General features: G+C 41.8%; 1 protein-coding gene across 1 annotated transcript in view; it reads left to right on the top strand.

Moving 5' to 3' along the window:
• The window catches only part of CACNA1I (calcium voltage-gated channel subunit alpha1 I), a 183,910-nt gene that overhangs the window by 30,885 nt on the left and 137,436 nt on the right, over window positions 1–15,589 (top strand). The window contains exon 3 of the mRNA XM_056846177.1: window positions 368–465. Within this exon, the coding sequence (XP_056702155.1) occupies window positions 368–465 (98 nt within the window). The remainder of the gene's footprint in view (window positions 1–367; window positions 466–15,589) is intronic.

The following is a 15,589-nucleotide window of genomic DNA, read 5'->3' as shown; positions in this document are numbered from 1 at the left end:
TGCTCTCTGCTGAGGATCCCTGGAGGGGATCCATGCTCTGATCAGCAGTCTGATACTGTCAGTCACCAAAGTCCCATAATAAAAATGCAGCCTTAGAAGTGCAGCGCTGAATACCAGTCATTAACTTGGTGTCTCTAGTCTCAGTGTGTGTATGTGGGGGGGAGGCAGACTCACCTATCATTAACATTCATGGAGCGATGTTTCATTTCCAACCCATTCCTACCAGCAGATTCTCAGGGTAGTATGATGGGGAAGCATTGACACACCGGAGGGATTTTGCACCACTCTGCCTATGTGAAGAATTCTACATCCCTAATTTCCATTACTGCTTTAGATGTTTCTCACTTTCTACATCTCTCCTTTTCAGGATGGTGGAATATTCTCTGGACCTCCAAAACATTAACTTGTCTGCAATCCGCACCGTACGTGTTCTGAGGCCCCTCAAAGCTATCAACCGAGTGCCTAGTAAGTCTGTCTGCCTTTTTTTTTACGTATAGCTTACGCCCCTTGCAGATGCATGCTTCTCTCCTGATGTTTTTAGTTTCTTGGGGAACGTTTGCACTGAGCCTTTAAGGGACTAGATCTACTCATCCAGTACATTCAGACTCTACCAGTCATATAAGAGCTGTTTCTTGCTATGATAGAAACATAGAGCTGAAGGGACCTCAAGGGTAATCTAGTCCAACCCCCTGCACAACGATCTCCCCCCTCTCTCATGCACACACACCCTATTTGCACTGCTGTCCAGAAATTGAGTATAACAGACACAGTTCCCATAGGAGAAGGAACACTGTTGATAGAAGAATTTTTATGCTAAAGTATTAAGACAAAACACAGGAACCACAGGAATTTTCCGTAAGAGTGGCTTTCCATGAATGTTGTATTCACCTGCTATAGCATCACAGTCCCTCTGGAAGGACTGAGCATCATTAAGTAGCATTACGCCTCCCAGGCACTCAGAAACATTTTTTACCCATTCAGCCCTCTTATGACCTTGGTTCATTTTTTCCCTCCCTCCCCTTTGCAGCAAAGCATTTAGGGTCTTCCAAATAAGTTGACAATAAGGCAAACAAAAACCCCACTAAAACATTATAACAGTAACCTCTTAAATTTGTAAGAGAAATGTGATCAAGCTATGGCAGAAATCAGACTATTAGTCAACAAAGTTGTGAGGAGATAGATGGAGGACGGAGAAAACAAAAAGAAGCTGAATAAATTATTTGCATCAGTTTCCTAGTGGAAGACATTGGGCATACTCACTCCTAAAATCCCATTTTTGGTGCAGATGTCTGAAGAACTAAGTCAAACAGAACTGACAAGAGATAAAATTCTAAGCTAATGGACAAATTAAAAATTAACAAGTCACTGGGTCCAGAGTATATATCTGAGAGTTCTTAAAGAACTCACGGGAAATACCTTCTAATTAAAAGATTGAACTTGTCACTAAACTGGCCTGCTTACTGGAAGCCTAGAAAGTAACCAATGTAACAGCTTAAAAAAAAAAAAAAGGAATGCAGGGGGAGCCAGCAAATTACTGGCTCTTTTGCATAACATCTATCCTGGTAAATTGTTGGAAAGTTTTATTGAAGAATTAATAACACATGTTGAAGAACAAGCCTTGCTGAGGGAGAATCAGCATGGCTCTACAAATAGAGGTCCTTCCTCACAAATCTTTGGAGTTCTTTGCGGGTGTCAACTATTTGTAGATAAGGAAACATTTATTTATGAAGAAAATATATTTGCTTCCCCTCTAGAAACTGCCCAAGGCAACTCAAAGCATATATATAAAAAAAACCAGCCAACTTTTGTAAGACTCACCCAGCCAGGAAGAAAACTATCTCAGTCCAGCGGTCATAAAACCAACAGTACCGTTAGCACAGAATTTTATTTTTTAACTATATAAAGGCATACTAAAACCGAGCATGAAATAAGCAGAATACTGGCCATAGTCTTTCTAAAAGATATTGAAATACCAAATTAAATGGTGAGATGAAGTTCAATTAAAAGCCTGGGCAAACCAGGGTCTTTTGACCTGGCACATTAAAATTAACAGAGCGAATCTCTGAGAGAGGGCATTTGAAAGACAGAGTGTCCCCATTGAAGAAGTTCCAGTTGCCACTTGCCTCATTTCCATGAGTAGGGGCACAGTGTTTGAGAACAAGATCTTAACTGGCAAGCAGGACAGTACAGGAGGTGGCAATTTGTCAGATGCTCCCATCCCAGGCTGTTTAGAGCTTTAAAGATAGGCGTAAACACTTTGAATTTCAATTCTGTTGTGCCTGGAAAGACAGGCAGCCAGTTCAGATCTTTCAGCACAGGGTAAATGACATTCATTGTAAGTAAGTGAAACATGATGAACATTACAGGGAGGAATCCTAACCTTACACAACTAATGGGGTCTATAGTGGCGAAGTAGGAAAGTGATCTTGGGATCATGTTGGATAGCTCATGAAACCATTGAGTGGAAGTTCAGCAGTGGCGAAAAAAGCAAATAACATTCTAGGGATTATTACAAACGGGTTAAAATAGAACAGACTTTGTATAAATCTATGGTGTAGCTACGTTTGGACTAATGTGTGCACTTCTGGTTATTTCTCAAAAAAGATGTTTTAACAGCAGGAAAAGGTTCAGAGAACACTAGGTAAGATTATCAAGAAGTTGGAGTATGTATCCATGAAGGAAGGCTAAAGTAATTAGGGGTTTTAGTTAGGAAAAAAAGATGACTAAGGGGGAATATAATAGAAGTTTATACAATTATGCATAGTGTGAAAAAGGATAGGCAGAATTTTTTCCTTTCATAACACTGGAACTTTGGATCACCAAATGAAATTGATTGGAAGTAGATTCAGAAAAGACAAAAAATAGAGTCCTTTTTCATACAATGCATAATTAATTTATGGCATTCGTTGCTACAAGATATGGTGATGAACATTGACTTTAATGGTTTAAAAAGGAGACTAGATATATCCATAGAGTGTTAGGTCTTTCGTCAGTTATTAACCATGATAATTAGATGAAAACTCCATGTTCAAAGGTACTGTTGCTCAAATGGTTAACACAATGGCTTTTATAAAGATAAGTGACAACGGATGATGTCCCAACAATTTGAGAGTTTCTGTAGGCATCTCAGTGCAATATACCAGCACTTTAATGTTCTATATTTGTTGAGATCTACTCAGTTCTATGGTGTTGCCTGGGTGACATAATGTTGCAATGCTCCCATGTCGACTCTGCATGGCAGGCTTCTGATTCCTGGGAGGCAAACAACAGGGGTGGGTTATAACCTTCAGATTCTGTTTGTAGGCATCCTACAAGTATCTGTCTCATCACTATTAAAAACATGATTTTGGACTTAGATGTATTCTTGTTCTTATTTAGCAAGTCCCTTCTGAGATTCTTCTGTCCTTATGGATCCACTTTGAAATTTTGTATAGTATTTGTTGATATTTCTTTTTCTGCCTTTCTCTCTGTCTTTGTTTCTGTTTTGTTTTGTTTTTTGCATTTTTCACAAAACAGTCCCTGTGTCACAAGTCTAAGTCATGATCCAGTTACTTAGGTTTTGGGAATGAGGGTTTGAAAACACAAACACTTAAGACTAACACAATTGCTTTATAAAGATAAGTCATTTCCTGTCCACAAGTGATGCCCCAACAATTTGAGAGTCCCTGTATGCCTCTCAATGCAATATGTAACTTTGGTTTTCTATATTTGTTGAATTTCACTTAATGCTCTGGTGCTGCCTGGGTGCGATAACGTTGTAGTGTTCCCATGTTGACTACATGTCATACTTCTCATTCCCTCTGCTCCTTGGAGCTGTTCTGTCCCGCACAGCTTGGGCTTTCTTTTGACTGCCTCACTGTTGTACTCTGGGAAAAATGAATCTCAGGCAACAAGGTGGATCCACTGTTTAAAGACCAAATTTCTTGGACAGCTTCTGATTTTTCTGACCAGCTCATGATTGGTTCCCAGACTGTCCAGTCTCTGTAGTCTCTACTGTCCAAAACAGCACACTGATAACAGTGAGGTTCCAAGTCCAAAACAGTAGCCCTTTTGCCTACTGTCCCCCAATTCAACATCTTTTTCCCCTTTCCCTATTTCTTTCCTCTCTCTTCCTCTTCCACCATTAAACTGCTTCTCTCCTCCTCTCCAGTTCCATGGCAACGGTTGCCTGGAGTGATGCATGCTGTCCTGAGCCCTTCTTAGATACCTACATACACATTCAGTAGTATTGCAGTCCTTTTCCTTCATTGCATCCACCTGAACCTTTCATCATCTGCCACAACCGTAATAAAAGAAAATGGTTGTGTTGCTAGTTGCCTTTTGTAAAACTGGGAGAAACCCTTTGGGAATATGCCCAGTATAGGGTAAGGTAGTAGGGCTTAGTGTGCTCCACCCAGACTTGTCCTCGCTCTTTTGGTAATTACACTAAGGTGTACTTTCTATAAGCCAATCTGGAGAGGGCACCACTAGGAAAGGTGAGTCACAGAGATTTGCAATAGGACCAGGCAGAAGGGACAAGTAAGCTGAGTGCTCTTTTTGTTTCGCCGCATGAAAGATGCCTTTGCTGCTGCCCTTACCACAGTACATGATGGAGGGCTGCTGAGCCCCAGGCCCATCAAAACCCTAGTCAAGTAAAAAGGAGAGAAGGAAGCCATACAGTGCATCTGCCTGACAAGCAATGAGGAGGGAGGTGCCTTGTTTACTAGCACTGCTCAGGAAGCATTTCTGAAACCAGATTGAACATTACGCTTCTGGTGTCACTTTTTCGAACTTCTTGCAATGCTGCTGTACAATTGTGGTTTTAATAAATTTGTCATATGAACACTTGTAGGGCATGCTGGAAATATGTAAATAGCTCTTATAGTTCTCTTTGGAAGTGTAATGTTAGGCACTGAATTCTTAACTTAGAAATGTTCCCTTCGCTTTCCTTACCTACCAAACTAGTGCCCATCTCCCCCCCCCCACTAGCGTTGCCAACTGCCAGGTAGTAGCAGGAGATCTTCTGCTAATCCAACTGATCTCCAGCCGATAGAGATCAGATCACCTGGAGAAAAATGGCTGCTTTGGCAGTTGAACTCTATGGCACTGAAGTCCCTCCCCTCCCCAAACCCCACCCTCTTCAGGCTCCGCCCCCAAAATCTCCCGCCGGTTGAGAAGAGGGACCTGGCAACCCTACCCCACACACATGGTATCTCACAGAGCAGCTTGAAATCTTGTTTTATATTTGTATGTTTTCAGGGCCTCACTTAAAAAGGGCTTTGTAAGAGCAGAATATTATAATTTGTTTTCTTTCAAATAGTTTGGCTAAGTCACAAGCCTGTGGAGCAGCCTGCGGCAAAGCTCCAGGCCTTGTTAGATGAATTAAGTGCCAAATATAAACATTCTCTCTGCAAGTCTATTTTACAAGTGTCAGGGATGTGTATGGACAATGGTTTTCCAGAATTGGGAAACCAAGTGCCTTGAGCAAAGAATTGGGAATTTCCAACCCTTGCCGTGTTTCTTAGGGCTCTCCTAGTAGCATCTGGAGAAGTCACTTTACCAATTTCACTGACACTGCATAGATTCAGGCTGCTTTGGTCAGTGGATCATCAGTGACCTCTCTTCCTTGGCTTAATTGTTTTATCACCACCACCACCACCACCCCTGATTCTCAACTAGTTCCCTCATTCTGGGGGAAATCTACTGCAAGAAATATCCCAAGTTTGCCAGGACAAAACCAAAAAGGTAAAAATGAAAAAAGTAACCTAGGGAGCATTAAGTGATTGTAGGAAAGACTGATTTGAAACCATTCAAATTGATTTAATAAATATGTCAGTGTGAGGAGAACAGGTCATGGGGCAGGAGACTGAGTCATTGGCTCTGGAGCACTGCCATCCGGACTAGAATTGCCAAACTCTGGGCCAGAAGTAACATGACCTTGATGGCCGTGGCATGGGCACCTCTCACTCCACCACCCAACAGCACTATAAAGAGGAGCCAGACAGGGCTATAGTCATAGCAGGCAAGGCAAAGACTGCTACAGCATTCTAAGTTTTTTCACGTAACACGGTTAAAGAGTCTGAAATGGCTGGGCCTGAGGCAGATTTAAAGCAGTCCAGTTTGGCCTTCTGCTGGCTTCCTCCGTTGCACCCAGAACAGCAGGTTAAGGAAAAAGGATTCCTGGAGAGCCTTTGAGAGTGTTGAGAAGGAAAAAGAGACCATGAGACAAGTGTTCCTTGTGAGTATCCACTTAATAGACATATAAAGATAGAGTGACCTGATTGACTATGCCTGTGATGAGTACGTGGTTATACTGTGGTCCAGCTCAGCTATACTGATGCAGCCAGGCTGTGTGATCCTGATTAACTCTGAGGCACCTTATTTACCTTATCCAGTGCACAAGGGTTGTGAATTGCCAAATTAAGAGAAGCAGTAAGGAAATCAACATAATTAACTCCTTGACCACAGGTTTGGGGGTAAATAGCAGAACCCAAGGAAGGATAATAAAAGAGCAGAGAGATTTCTTGTCTATAAAGGTACTGTAGTTTTCTAAGGATGCTGAGAATTCGCTCATAGAATCCTTAGTCTGAACTAAAACTCCCATGATTCTTTGTGGGAAACCTAAGACAACCATTGTGGTGCAGTGGATTAGCGTATTGGACTAGGCGGGAGACTTGAGTTAAAATCCATGCTCAGCTATGAAGCTCACTGGATGATGTTGGACTAGTCGCTGTTTTTTAGCCTAACGTATTGGTAGGTTGTAAAAACAATACTGGTGGTGTGTTTGCCACCTGAACTCCTTGGAAAGAGATGGGGATTAACATATCATAAGTAAATGGCAGAGAAAATCAGTCTCACCTTGATAACATTGTGGTGCAGTGGATTAGCGTATTGGACTAGGCGGGAGACTTGAGTTAAAATCCATGCTCAGCTATGAAGCTCACTGGATGATGTTGGACTAGTCGCTGTTTTTTAGCCTAACATATTGGTAGGTTGCAAAAACAACACTGGTGGTGTGTTTGCCACCTGAACTCCTTGGAAAGAGATGGGGATTAACATCATAAGTAAATGGCAGAGAAAATCAGTCTCACCTTGATAACATTGTGGTGCAGTGGATTAGCATATTGGACTAGGCGGGAGACTTGAGTTAAAATCCATGCTCAGCTATGAAGCTCACTGGATGATGTTGGACTAGTCGCTGTTTTTTAGCCTAACATACCGGTAGGTTGCAAAAACAACACTGGTGGTGTGTTTGCCACCTGAACTCCTTGGAAAGAGATGGGGATTAACATATCATAAGTAAATGGCAGAGAAAATCAGTCTCACCTTGATAACATATGCAACTCTTGTGAGCTGAAAAGTTTGGAGAAAGAAATCACCAAAATGTGTTGTTGTTTTTTAAGATTTCAGGATGTTAAAATAAAATCAAGTATAGTCCCCATCTTTATTGGTGAAAACAAAACTGGAGAGGACAGTCTAGGGAAGTATGAGCCAGTCAGCACAACTTTGTCTAGAAATACATAATAAAGAGTGATTTGTGAAGGCCAACATCTTAATGGGTAATTACTAACTTGAATTTGCTTTTGAAAATGTCAGAGAAACCTTGTTTCTCCTTTTGATCAAGTAACTGCATTAACAGACCAGGAGAAAGCTGTTCACGTAATGCAGCTCCTCTCCAGTAGAGCATTTGACATGACATCGTTAGAAGCAAGAAGATGGAGAATGTCGGCCTAGGAGGGACGGCCGTAATAAGATGAGTGCCCAACTGAATGAAACACTGACCTCACAGAGAGATAATTAATGGATTGTTGTCTGCTGAGGGGCTTCACAGGGTCAGTAAATTTGGGGTCCTCACCTCTTTGGAAGATAGGACTCAAAATGAATTTGTTAAATTGATGTACTGTGCTGACTCCAACAAGGCAAAATTAAGTCGACACAAAGGTTAGGTATTGAACAAACGGCCTGTTCTCACACTTCATAAGCTGTTTAGCACCACAACTACCTCCGCTCCCCTATAAATTCTGCCCTCCATCAGCAACACTAGCCTTACACCACCTCTTCCCATTAGCACTTGGTACAGCTGGTCCCCCCAAAGCTCTACACTTCATGTGAGAGATCCATGATGAAATCTCCTGAGGTTTACCATTAGAGTAACGCAGTTTCCACAATAGAACTTCATACCCACACATACATCCCATGTTTGTTAGTCCTTTGTAGGAGGAGGAGGGAAACAAATACAACAGAGGTGCTTGTAATTTTTCCTTACTGGAAGGGGGAGGAGGGGGAAAACAAATACAACAGAGGTGCTTGTAATTTTTCCTTACTGGAACTGATAGGAACTGGCCCTTTCAACGCTGTTTTCAGGGAAATAGTGCGGAAAGGGTTAGCATACACACTATCTTAATGCCTTGGACTCAACCCACATCAGGACCCACATCAGTACAGCTGCTTTAAAGTAAACATCAGAAGATCCAGTGATGGATCTCCCTCATAACATGTGCTTTGATTCTAAGATACCACTTCCAGGTTTAGAAGCCGTATGCTACTGAACACCAGGTGATGGGCAATAACAGCAGAGAAAGCTATTATATTAAGGTCCGTTGCGTAGGCTTCTTGGATGCATCCGTCTGTCCACTGTTGGAAACAGGATTCTGGACTAAGACGGACCTTTGCTGTAATGCAGTAGGGTCGTTTTGATATTTTGATGTTCAGCATAAGCCATTAGAAAACTCTCAGCAGGAACCTGGCAAATTCACATCTAGCCAGTTCTTTTATTTAGAATGGCCAGTTGGCAATTTGGATATTTGGAGAACCATAGTTGAACTTACTTAACCATGGTTTGACATATTGTTTTAAGCAAACCAGAAATAATTGATTCCATACTGGGCTTTCTGCATCTCAGCCTAGTGTGGTAATGGATGCTTCTTATTTCAGATGTTAAAACTGACAGCTTCACACAAAATGAATCATAAAAACTAATCTTCACTGATAAACAAACAGGGAATAGCTGCTGTCCCTTCACTTTTTAAATGCATAGAATAACCACATAATCTGGTGCTGGTGTCAGTTTGGGAACTACAGTGTAATATTGAACACATGAAGCTGCTTTATAGAAGCCCTGTTCACATGTTATAGGAAATGCACAGGCAGCCTGCGTCTATGTGCGTACGCCTGATTGTAAGAAACAGCCAATACACATTCACTTTATGAATGAAACCATTGACCAGTACCTGGATAAATGTGGGGTTTAAATCCCATGTTGAGCTGTACATAAACTGAAAATTACACCAGAATTACTTAACACGTATAAAGAAAAATCAAGCATACACTGTACATGGATTGTACATGCATTCACTGTAAATTGTTGACAGGGCTACAGAGTCAGGCCATTGATCTGTCGAGGTCAGTAATGTCTACTTTGAAAGGCAGTAACAGTCCAGGGCTTCAAGCAGAAGTCTTTCACATTGTCTACTACCTGATCTTTTTTTAAGTGGGGATTCCAGGAATTGAACCTGGACCGCCTTTTGTATGCAAACTAGAGGCTCTGCCACTGAGCCACAGTTTGACCCCAGCAAAACTTCGAATAACATAGACTGATATTGAGTCTGGTTTGGAGAAAGGTGGGTTAAAATGCTCCAAATAAACAAAGATTAACTAATAAAACCTAAACCTAACAGGCCCAATTCTTTAATTTCATTTATTATAAGTGACTGAAAATCAATAGTATATGAAAAACGACTGGAAAATAAACTACACCCTCAGCCCCCGCTTCAATGCATGGACTCATACATGAGGATCTGTTAATTGTTTCTGTTTCCTTGTGTTGCCAAAGGCTTTCCTGTGCCTGCTCTGAAAGTGAGGATTATAATTGCCTTTCAAATGGGAACACTATCTCCTACCTGCCTGAAATTTGGCAGAAAGGATCTCTTGGATGAGTGGTATCAATCCCTGAAAATTTCACCCCCGTTAACTACGTGGGAGAAAAAAAGTTAGAGCTACAAATGTGTTTTCCACCAAAACCAATGAAAACGAGTAAGAAATCTAATAAAGGAACTCATGCAATAAGCATAATAAAGAAAAATAATTTTAAAAACTTTAAGACTCAAACCGTAAACAAAAAAAGTGTTATGCGTCTCCTTACCATCTGTTCATGTTGCAGCCTTAACTATTGCTAAAGTAGGCCCGAAAAGATGCCTAACTTTCTGCCTTTACCGTGGAGTTTAAACTATCCCTCTCTCCTTAGCCAAGAGCTCAATGAGCAGAGATCACAAAGTGGCCCACCTTCTTCTCCCCCTTCAACAGTGGTGAGGGCTGGGATTTTTTCTAGCCCAGCCCGCGAGCTGCCACTGTCCCTGAGAAAGACTGACTTGCCCAAGATCTTACAATGAATTGCTGGCAAAGATGGGACTGGAGCTTGTCTGGAAACAGTGGGTCTGAAAGTTTTTCCAAGACCATTGTCTGACAGGGAATTATAAGTTCAAGAATGCTTTGCCTGTCACTATTAGTCCAATTTGACAGCTGAGAGAGAACCCCCCAAGGCCACTGCAGGTATTCATACTAGCAAATTCTCAAGTATGTGAAAATAGTTGTTTTTTGTCATCTCTGTTACTATATGCATGTCTCTGATTTGATTGGGCAAGTCTTGACTGGAGGGAATCCCTTGCATAAAGCAAAAAGTAGAATACATGATGAATAATTCTTTTATTTATTTAAACCACATGTATTGTCGCTATGTTCCCGGTATTAAGTCATACCTATGATACATTTGAAAATACAGTTTATAATACTGTTATTATGCTTCACTGACAGTCTACAGATTTCTCCATAACTCATATAGGCTATGTCCCTTGGTTAAACAAAGAAAAATGGTCTGATTAAAGATTTTGGCTGTACTCCAAAGCATGAGTGCAATTTAGTAGGTTCCACTGGTTTCAGAGGGACTTACCACTGAGTAAACATTGTTATGGATGCTGGATGACTTTGTTAAGCTGATTGCTTGCTATGACTAATTGTCAGAGTTGATCAGCTGGTATTTTTTCCTCAGTGGATAGCCCAGAATTGGACAAAAGAACGTTAATGTTCCTTGATGGCTGCAAAAATCTCTCTCCCCTGCTTTTGGAAGGGAATACCCTAGCGCTAAGAAGAGGGGACTGGAGAAACAACTGGGAGCGAGGTTTGCCGCCCAGTGTATGGGGTTTCCATTGTGGAAATGATGGAACACAGTGGTTTGTGCCCTCTGGTCTTGCCATCTTTTGGGGAAGGAGTAAGTACTGAGGGGCATGATTTCTGCAGTCTCCTTGGTTTCCTACCATCTAAAAATACTCCTGACTTACTCTACGAGGGAGGAGTAAATAATGGCCCCCTTTTTCTCCTGCGTGCATCTTGCTTCCCCTTTTGTCCCTACTTCCACTTCTGCGGGTTTGTGTGCATGATATATAAATGTGAGTCAAGCTCCTCTGGGAATCGAACTGTCAGGATTTGCTGGACCGCAGTGTGAGCCTGGATGTGCACACACACTCTGCTTTATGGCTTTCTTAACATGTTTGGTCTAGGGCCGAAAAACAGACATATTTTAGTAGTGCGGTTACAGTGGCAGAAAGGGGAAAGAGAAAGAATACAAAAATAGAAAAACTATTCACCGTACAAATTTAAAATACTGCTGCTCCTATCTGTAGCTAGAGGACTGTGTGGAGTCATAGTTGGTGCACTGTTGCAGTTCCGCTGCACTTTATTAACTCCAATCAAATAATGTCAGCAGTGTTTTCACAACTATGCATCACACAGCAGCAAGTAATGAATTAGTAATTAGTAATAACTTTTCCTGTGCAGAGTCACAGAGAAAGACAGGATTCCCTTGCCTGCTTAAGGGCAAAATAAACATTCCCCGCCCCCCATTCTGATTGAGCAATCTCTGCTCCTCAGTTTGTTGAGTAGGTTGCTCCCATTGGAATGCAAAAACAAAGAGGATCTTCCATGAAAAAGAGTATACAGGCCCATAGGGCTCTGCAAAGGAAACTGCTGGGGGTGGGGGCGGTGCAAAAATAATAGTATCAGTTGAGTAAACAATAAAATGCACTTTTAAGCTCCATCAGGGGAGAAACAACTAAAATGAACTGCATTAATAAAAATTACACATTGAGCACCCTACTCTAATCCTCCCAAAATTTATCTTGGAGTGGTCTTTAACTCGAATACTATTGCCCTACATTAATCAGAAGTAGGGTTGCCAACCTCCAGGTACTAGCTGGAGATCTCCTGCTATTACAACTGATCTCCAGCCGATAGAGATCAGTTCACCAAGAGAAAATGGCCACTTTGGCAAGTTGACTCTATGGCATTGAAGTCCCTCCCCAAACCCCACTCTCCTCAGGCTCCACCCGAAAACCTCCCACTGGTTGCAAAGAGGGTCCTGGCAACCCTATTTGTCAATTGGACTCTGTGACACTGAAGTCCTTCCCCTCCCCAAACCCCACCCTCCTCAGGCTCTGCCCCAAAAATCTCCAGGTATTTCCCATCCTGGAGCTGGCAACCCTATTCAGAAGAGCAAAGATCTTTCCCATTCAAGCCTGACAGTAGGTTTCCACATCCCACCCACCATCCTACCCTCTTGGCTTTTGTGTGATGGGGAGAGGAATTCCATAAAGAATGTGTTCACTTAATTCTGTCCTCTACTTCTGGTGCAATTACTTCCAATGGTAAAAGGAGGGGGGAAATCCTATAGGACAAATGATATAAACAAGAAGACATTCAACAGACAAGTACTGTTTTCTACATCATCTGTGATACTGAAACTGCAATCCTGCCCACTCTTAGGTGGTAGGAAACCCCACTGAACTCACTGAGATAGGCTCAAGGTCTTGAAAGGAGGCTTCTTATTTTTATTCCTCTGGGAAGAATCCATTAAGGTCAATATGTGTCAACCCCTGTCATGCCCCCCTCCTTGTTTCCCGCCTTTGCAGTTTAGCTCCAGAGGCCTTATTAGATGCATTAAACGTATGTTGACAGTCTTACTGTAAGTCAAAAGTATGAGAGAAGGTTTTCACCTTCGTTATCAGGATTGTAGTGCGATTTGATGTGGTGTTGTTGTGACAAGGAGAATGTGCCTGAAGGGAGAGCTTGTATATTGTAGGGATGCTGTAGAGAGAGAGAGATAGCATTCCATGCACTTTAGTCACAGAGGCAGAAGGACTGAGTCCATAGAGTTAGTGTATAGCCTGGTCATTGGGAGTTTGCCTCCACTCTGATGTTGTCCTAAGCATTTGGGGTGGGGTGGGGGGTAATATGAGCGAATAACACCCATTCACTTATATAGGCGAAAGTAAAAAAAAAAAAGCATTTAAGGCCACCACTAAGGAGCAAACTACGTAGTGACCTGTAGTTGTGTCTCCTGCCAAGGGTTGCCAGCTCTGGGTTGGGAAATACCTGGAGATTCCTGAAGGTTGGCAACTCTACCACAGTCCATTCCCCAATGGTGCTAGGCAGTGTATGACTAGGAGTGACGCTGCTGTGGCTGCCAAAACCACCACCACCACCATCACTTGCACAACCTTCCCCAGCAGCACTGGGCAATAGACGCAGCTGAGAGCATGGGTGGCAGAGTGCTCCTAAGTGGATGGGAGGAAAAGGGCACCGATAGGAGGTAAGGCAGCTACATGGGCAGGGAGTTGTCAGCAGTGGGCCCTACTATAGAAGCCCTGTGCCCCAGTAGCTGCCTTACCTTAGGGTATGTTGACGCTGGCTCTGGTGACCCCAACGTTTAGGGGTGAGAATCAGGCTTGCCCCTTTTAATTACAGTCCAGAATGCCGCTCATTCAATTTGTTCTGGATAGCCAAATGCACAATATTGAGAGCTGAGGGGATAGCTCATATCTGCATAGCTCCACTTCTTCTGCATATCCCTGTCTTGGCTTCCTTGCCCTAGATTTAACAGCCATTAGCTATTCATCTGCCATTTTACACTCTAAAAAAGGGAGTGCAATGAAGATTAATTTCTTTGTGACAGGAAAAAGAGAAAAGTTGCCACATCTCTCACACAATTCACCAATCTATTTGAGAGCAGATAACGCAGTATCTTCTGCATATCCCTGTCTTGGCTTCCATTTCTTTGTGGGATGCTAGATGGTAACAGTGTTTGGAGACACACACAGAGAGAATTACTATATTACCCCAGGAACAAATTGTGGCATTTTCTATGGTATTGCTGCCTGTTTCAAATACAGAGAAGCAATTTCCACATAGCTTTTTGTGAGGCGCTTTCAGCCATTCATTACCTTCCTTTTTGACAATACCTTAAGATTTATAGTGATGCTTGCTGCTTCCTCAGGGCTGTCTCGCACGTTATTTTAAACACAGAGATGCACTCTTGGGAGTCCATGCCTAAAGATGTGAGAAAATATAATGCTGGAAAGGTAATAAATGTGTCTATTTTGGAGAAAACTTTTAGACATGTTGGGCAAGCTTCCAGAAGCAGTTTTTGGAGTTCATGCATCCTCATTCTGTAGCTGGCATGCAGGATTTGACAAATCCCAGGTGTCTGGTCTCCAGGGTGCCTAATAATTTGACAGTGGCATCTACAAATCTGAAATATTCTTTTCAGTTCTGTGCAGGCACTGTCACTTAAATGACTGAAGCTATGGACTTTCCCCCCAGTGCAGTAGAAGAATATATTGCTTTTCTGGAATTGTATGTTTTCATTTCTTTCTTTAAAATGTAAATGTGATTCATAGTTATTATACTTATGTTTTGTATAAAAATTAGGTGTCTTGTAGAAATTTGCGAAAACAAACAAAAATATAGTTTGTGATGTATGTTTCAATTCCAGTACACCCGCTCCAAAAATTATAGTGGCCATATCGATGCTTTTTGGTGAATCTATCATGTGTTTAAATTTGACCGCGAAGTGTTTATGTCTGTTTTATGTCAACAATCACATATCTGTATGTGATTTTTGACCTTTTGCATTAAATACGCATGTGTTAGACCTAGGGTTGCCAACCTCCATGTGGAACCTGAAGATCTCATGGAATTACAACTTATATACAGACTAAGGGATCAGGTCCCTGGAGGAAATGGCAGCATTGGAGGGTCCCTGGAGCAAAGAAATATCACATAGGTAATTAAGACCCCAATTTTCAATAAGAGCTTTACAATACAAATATAAGCCCAAATTCTCAATACTCAGTCCTTATAGGACTGAGTATTGTTCCCATGGTTCACTCATGCACTTTATGAAATTATTTATGTAGACTGAATAAGGATTGAGAATTTGGGCTTATATTTGTATTGTAAAGCCCTTATTGAAAATTGGGGTCTTAATTACCTATGTGATATTTCTTTGCTCCAGAATTTTGTTCTTTGTATGTTTCCAATACATATTCTTAATAGCATCAATTGCTATAGTTTGGTCTTCTTATTATAGAAAGAATTGTCTTGTGCTACTTTCTTGATTTCAACCTCCATGTGGTGGCTGGGGATCTCCTGGGATTACAACTGATCTCCAGGTGACAGAGATCAGTTCACCTGGAGAAAATGGCCACTTTGGAAAGTGGACTCTATGGCATTATACCCCCTGAGGTCTTTCCACTCCTAACCCCCCCGACTCCTAACCCCC

This window comes from Euleptes europaea, chromosome 3, assembly GCF_029931775.1.
Source record: "Euleptes europaea isolate rEulEur1 chromosome 3, rEulEur1.hap1, whole genome shotgun sequence".
In the NCBI taxonomy this organism is placed as follows: Eukaryota; Metazoa; Chordata; class Lepidosauria; order Squamata; family Sphaerodactylidae; genus Euleptes; species Euleptes europaea.
Note: the sequence above shows the minus strand (reverse complement) of the source record. Positions and strands in the feature narration are given on the sequence as shown.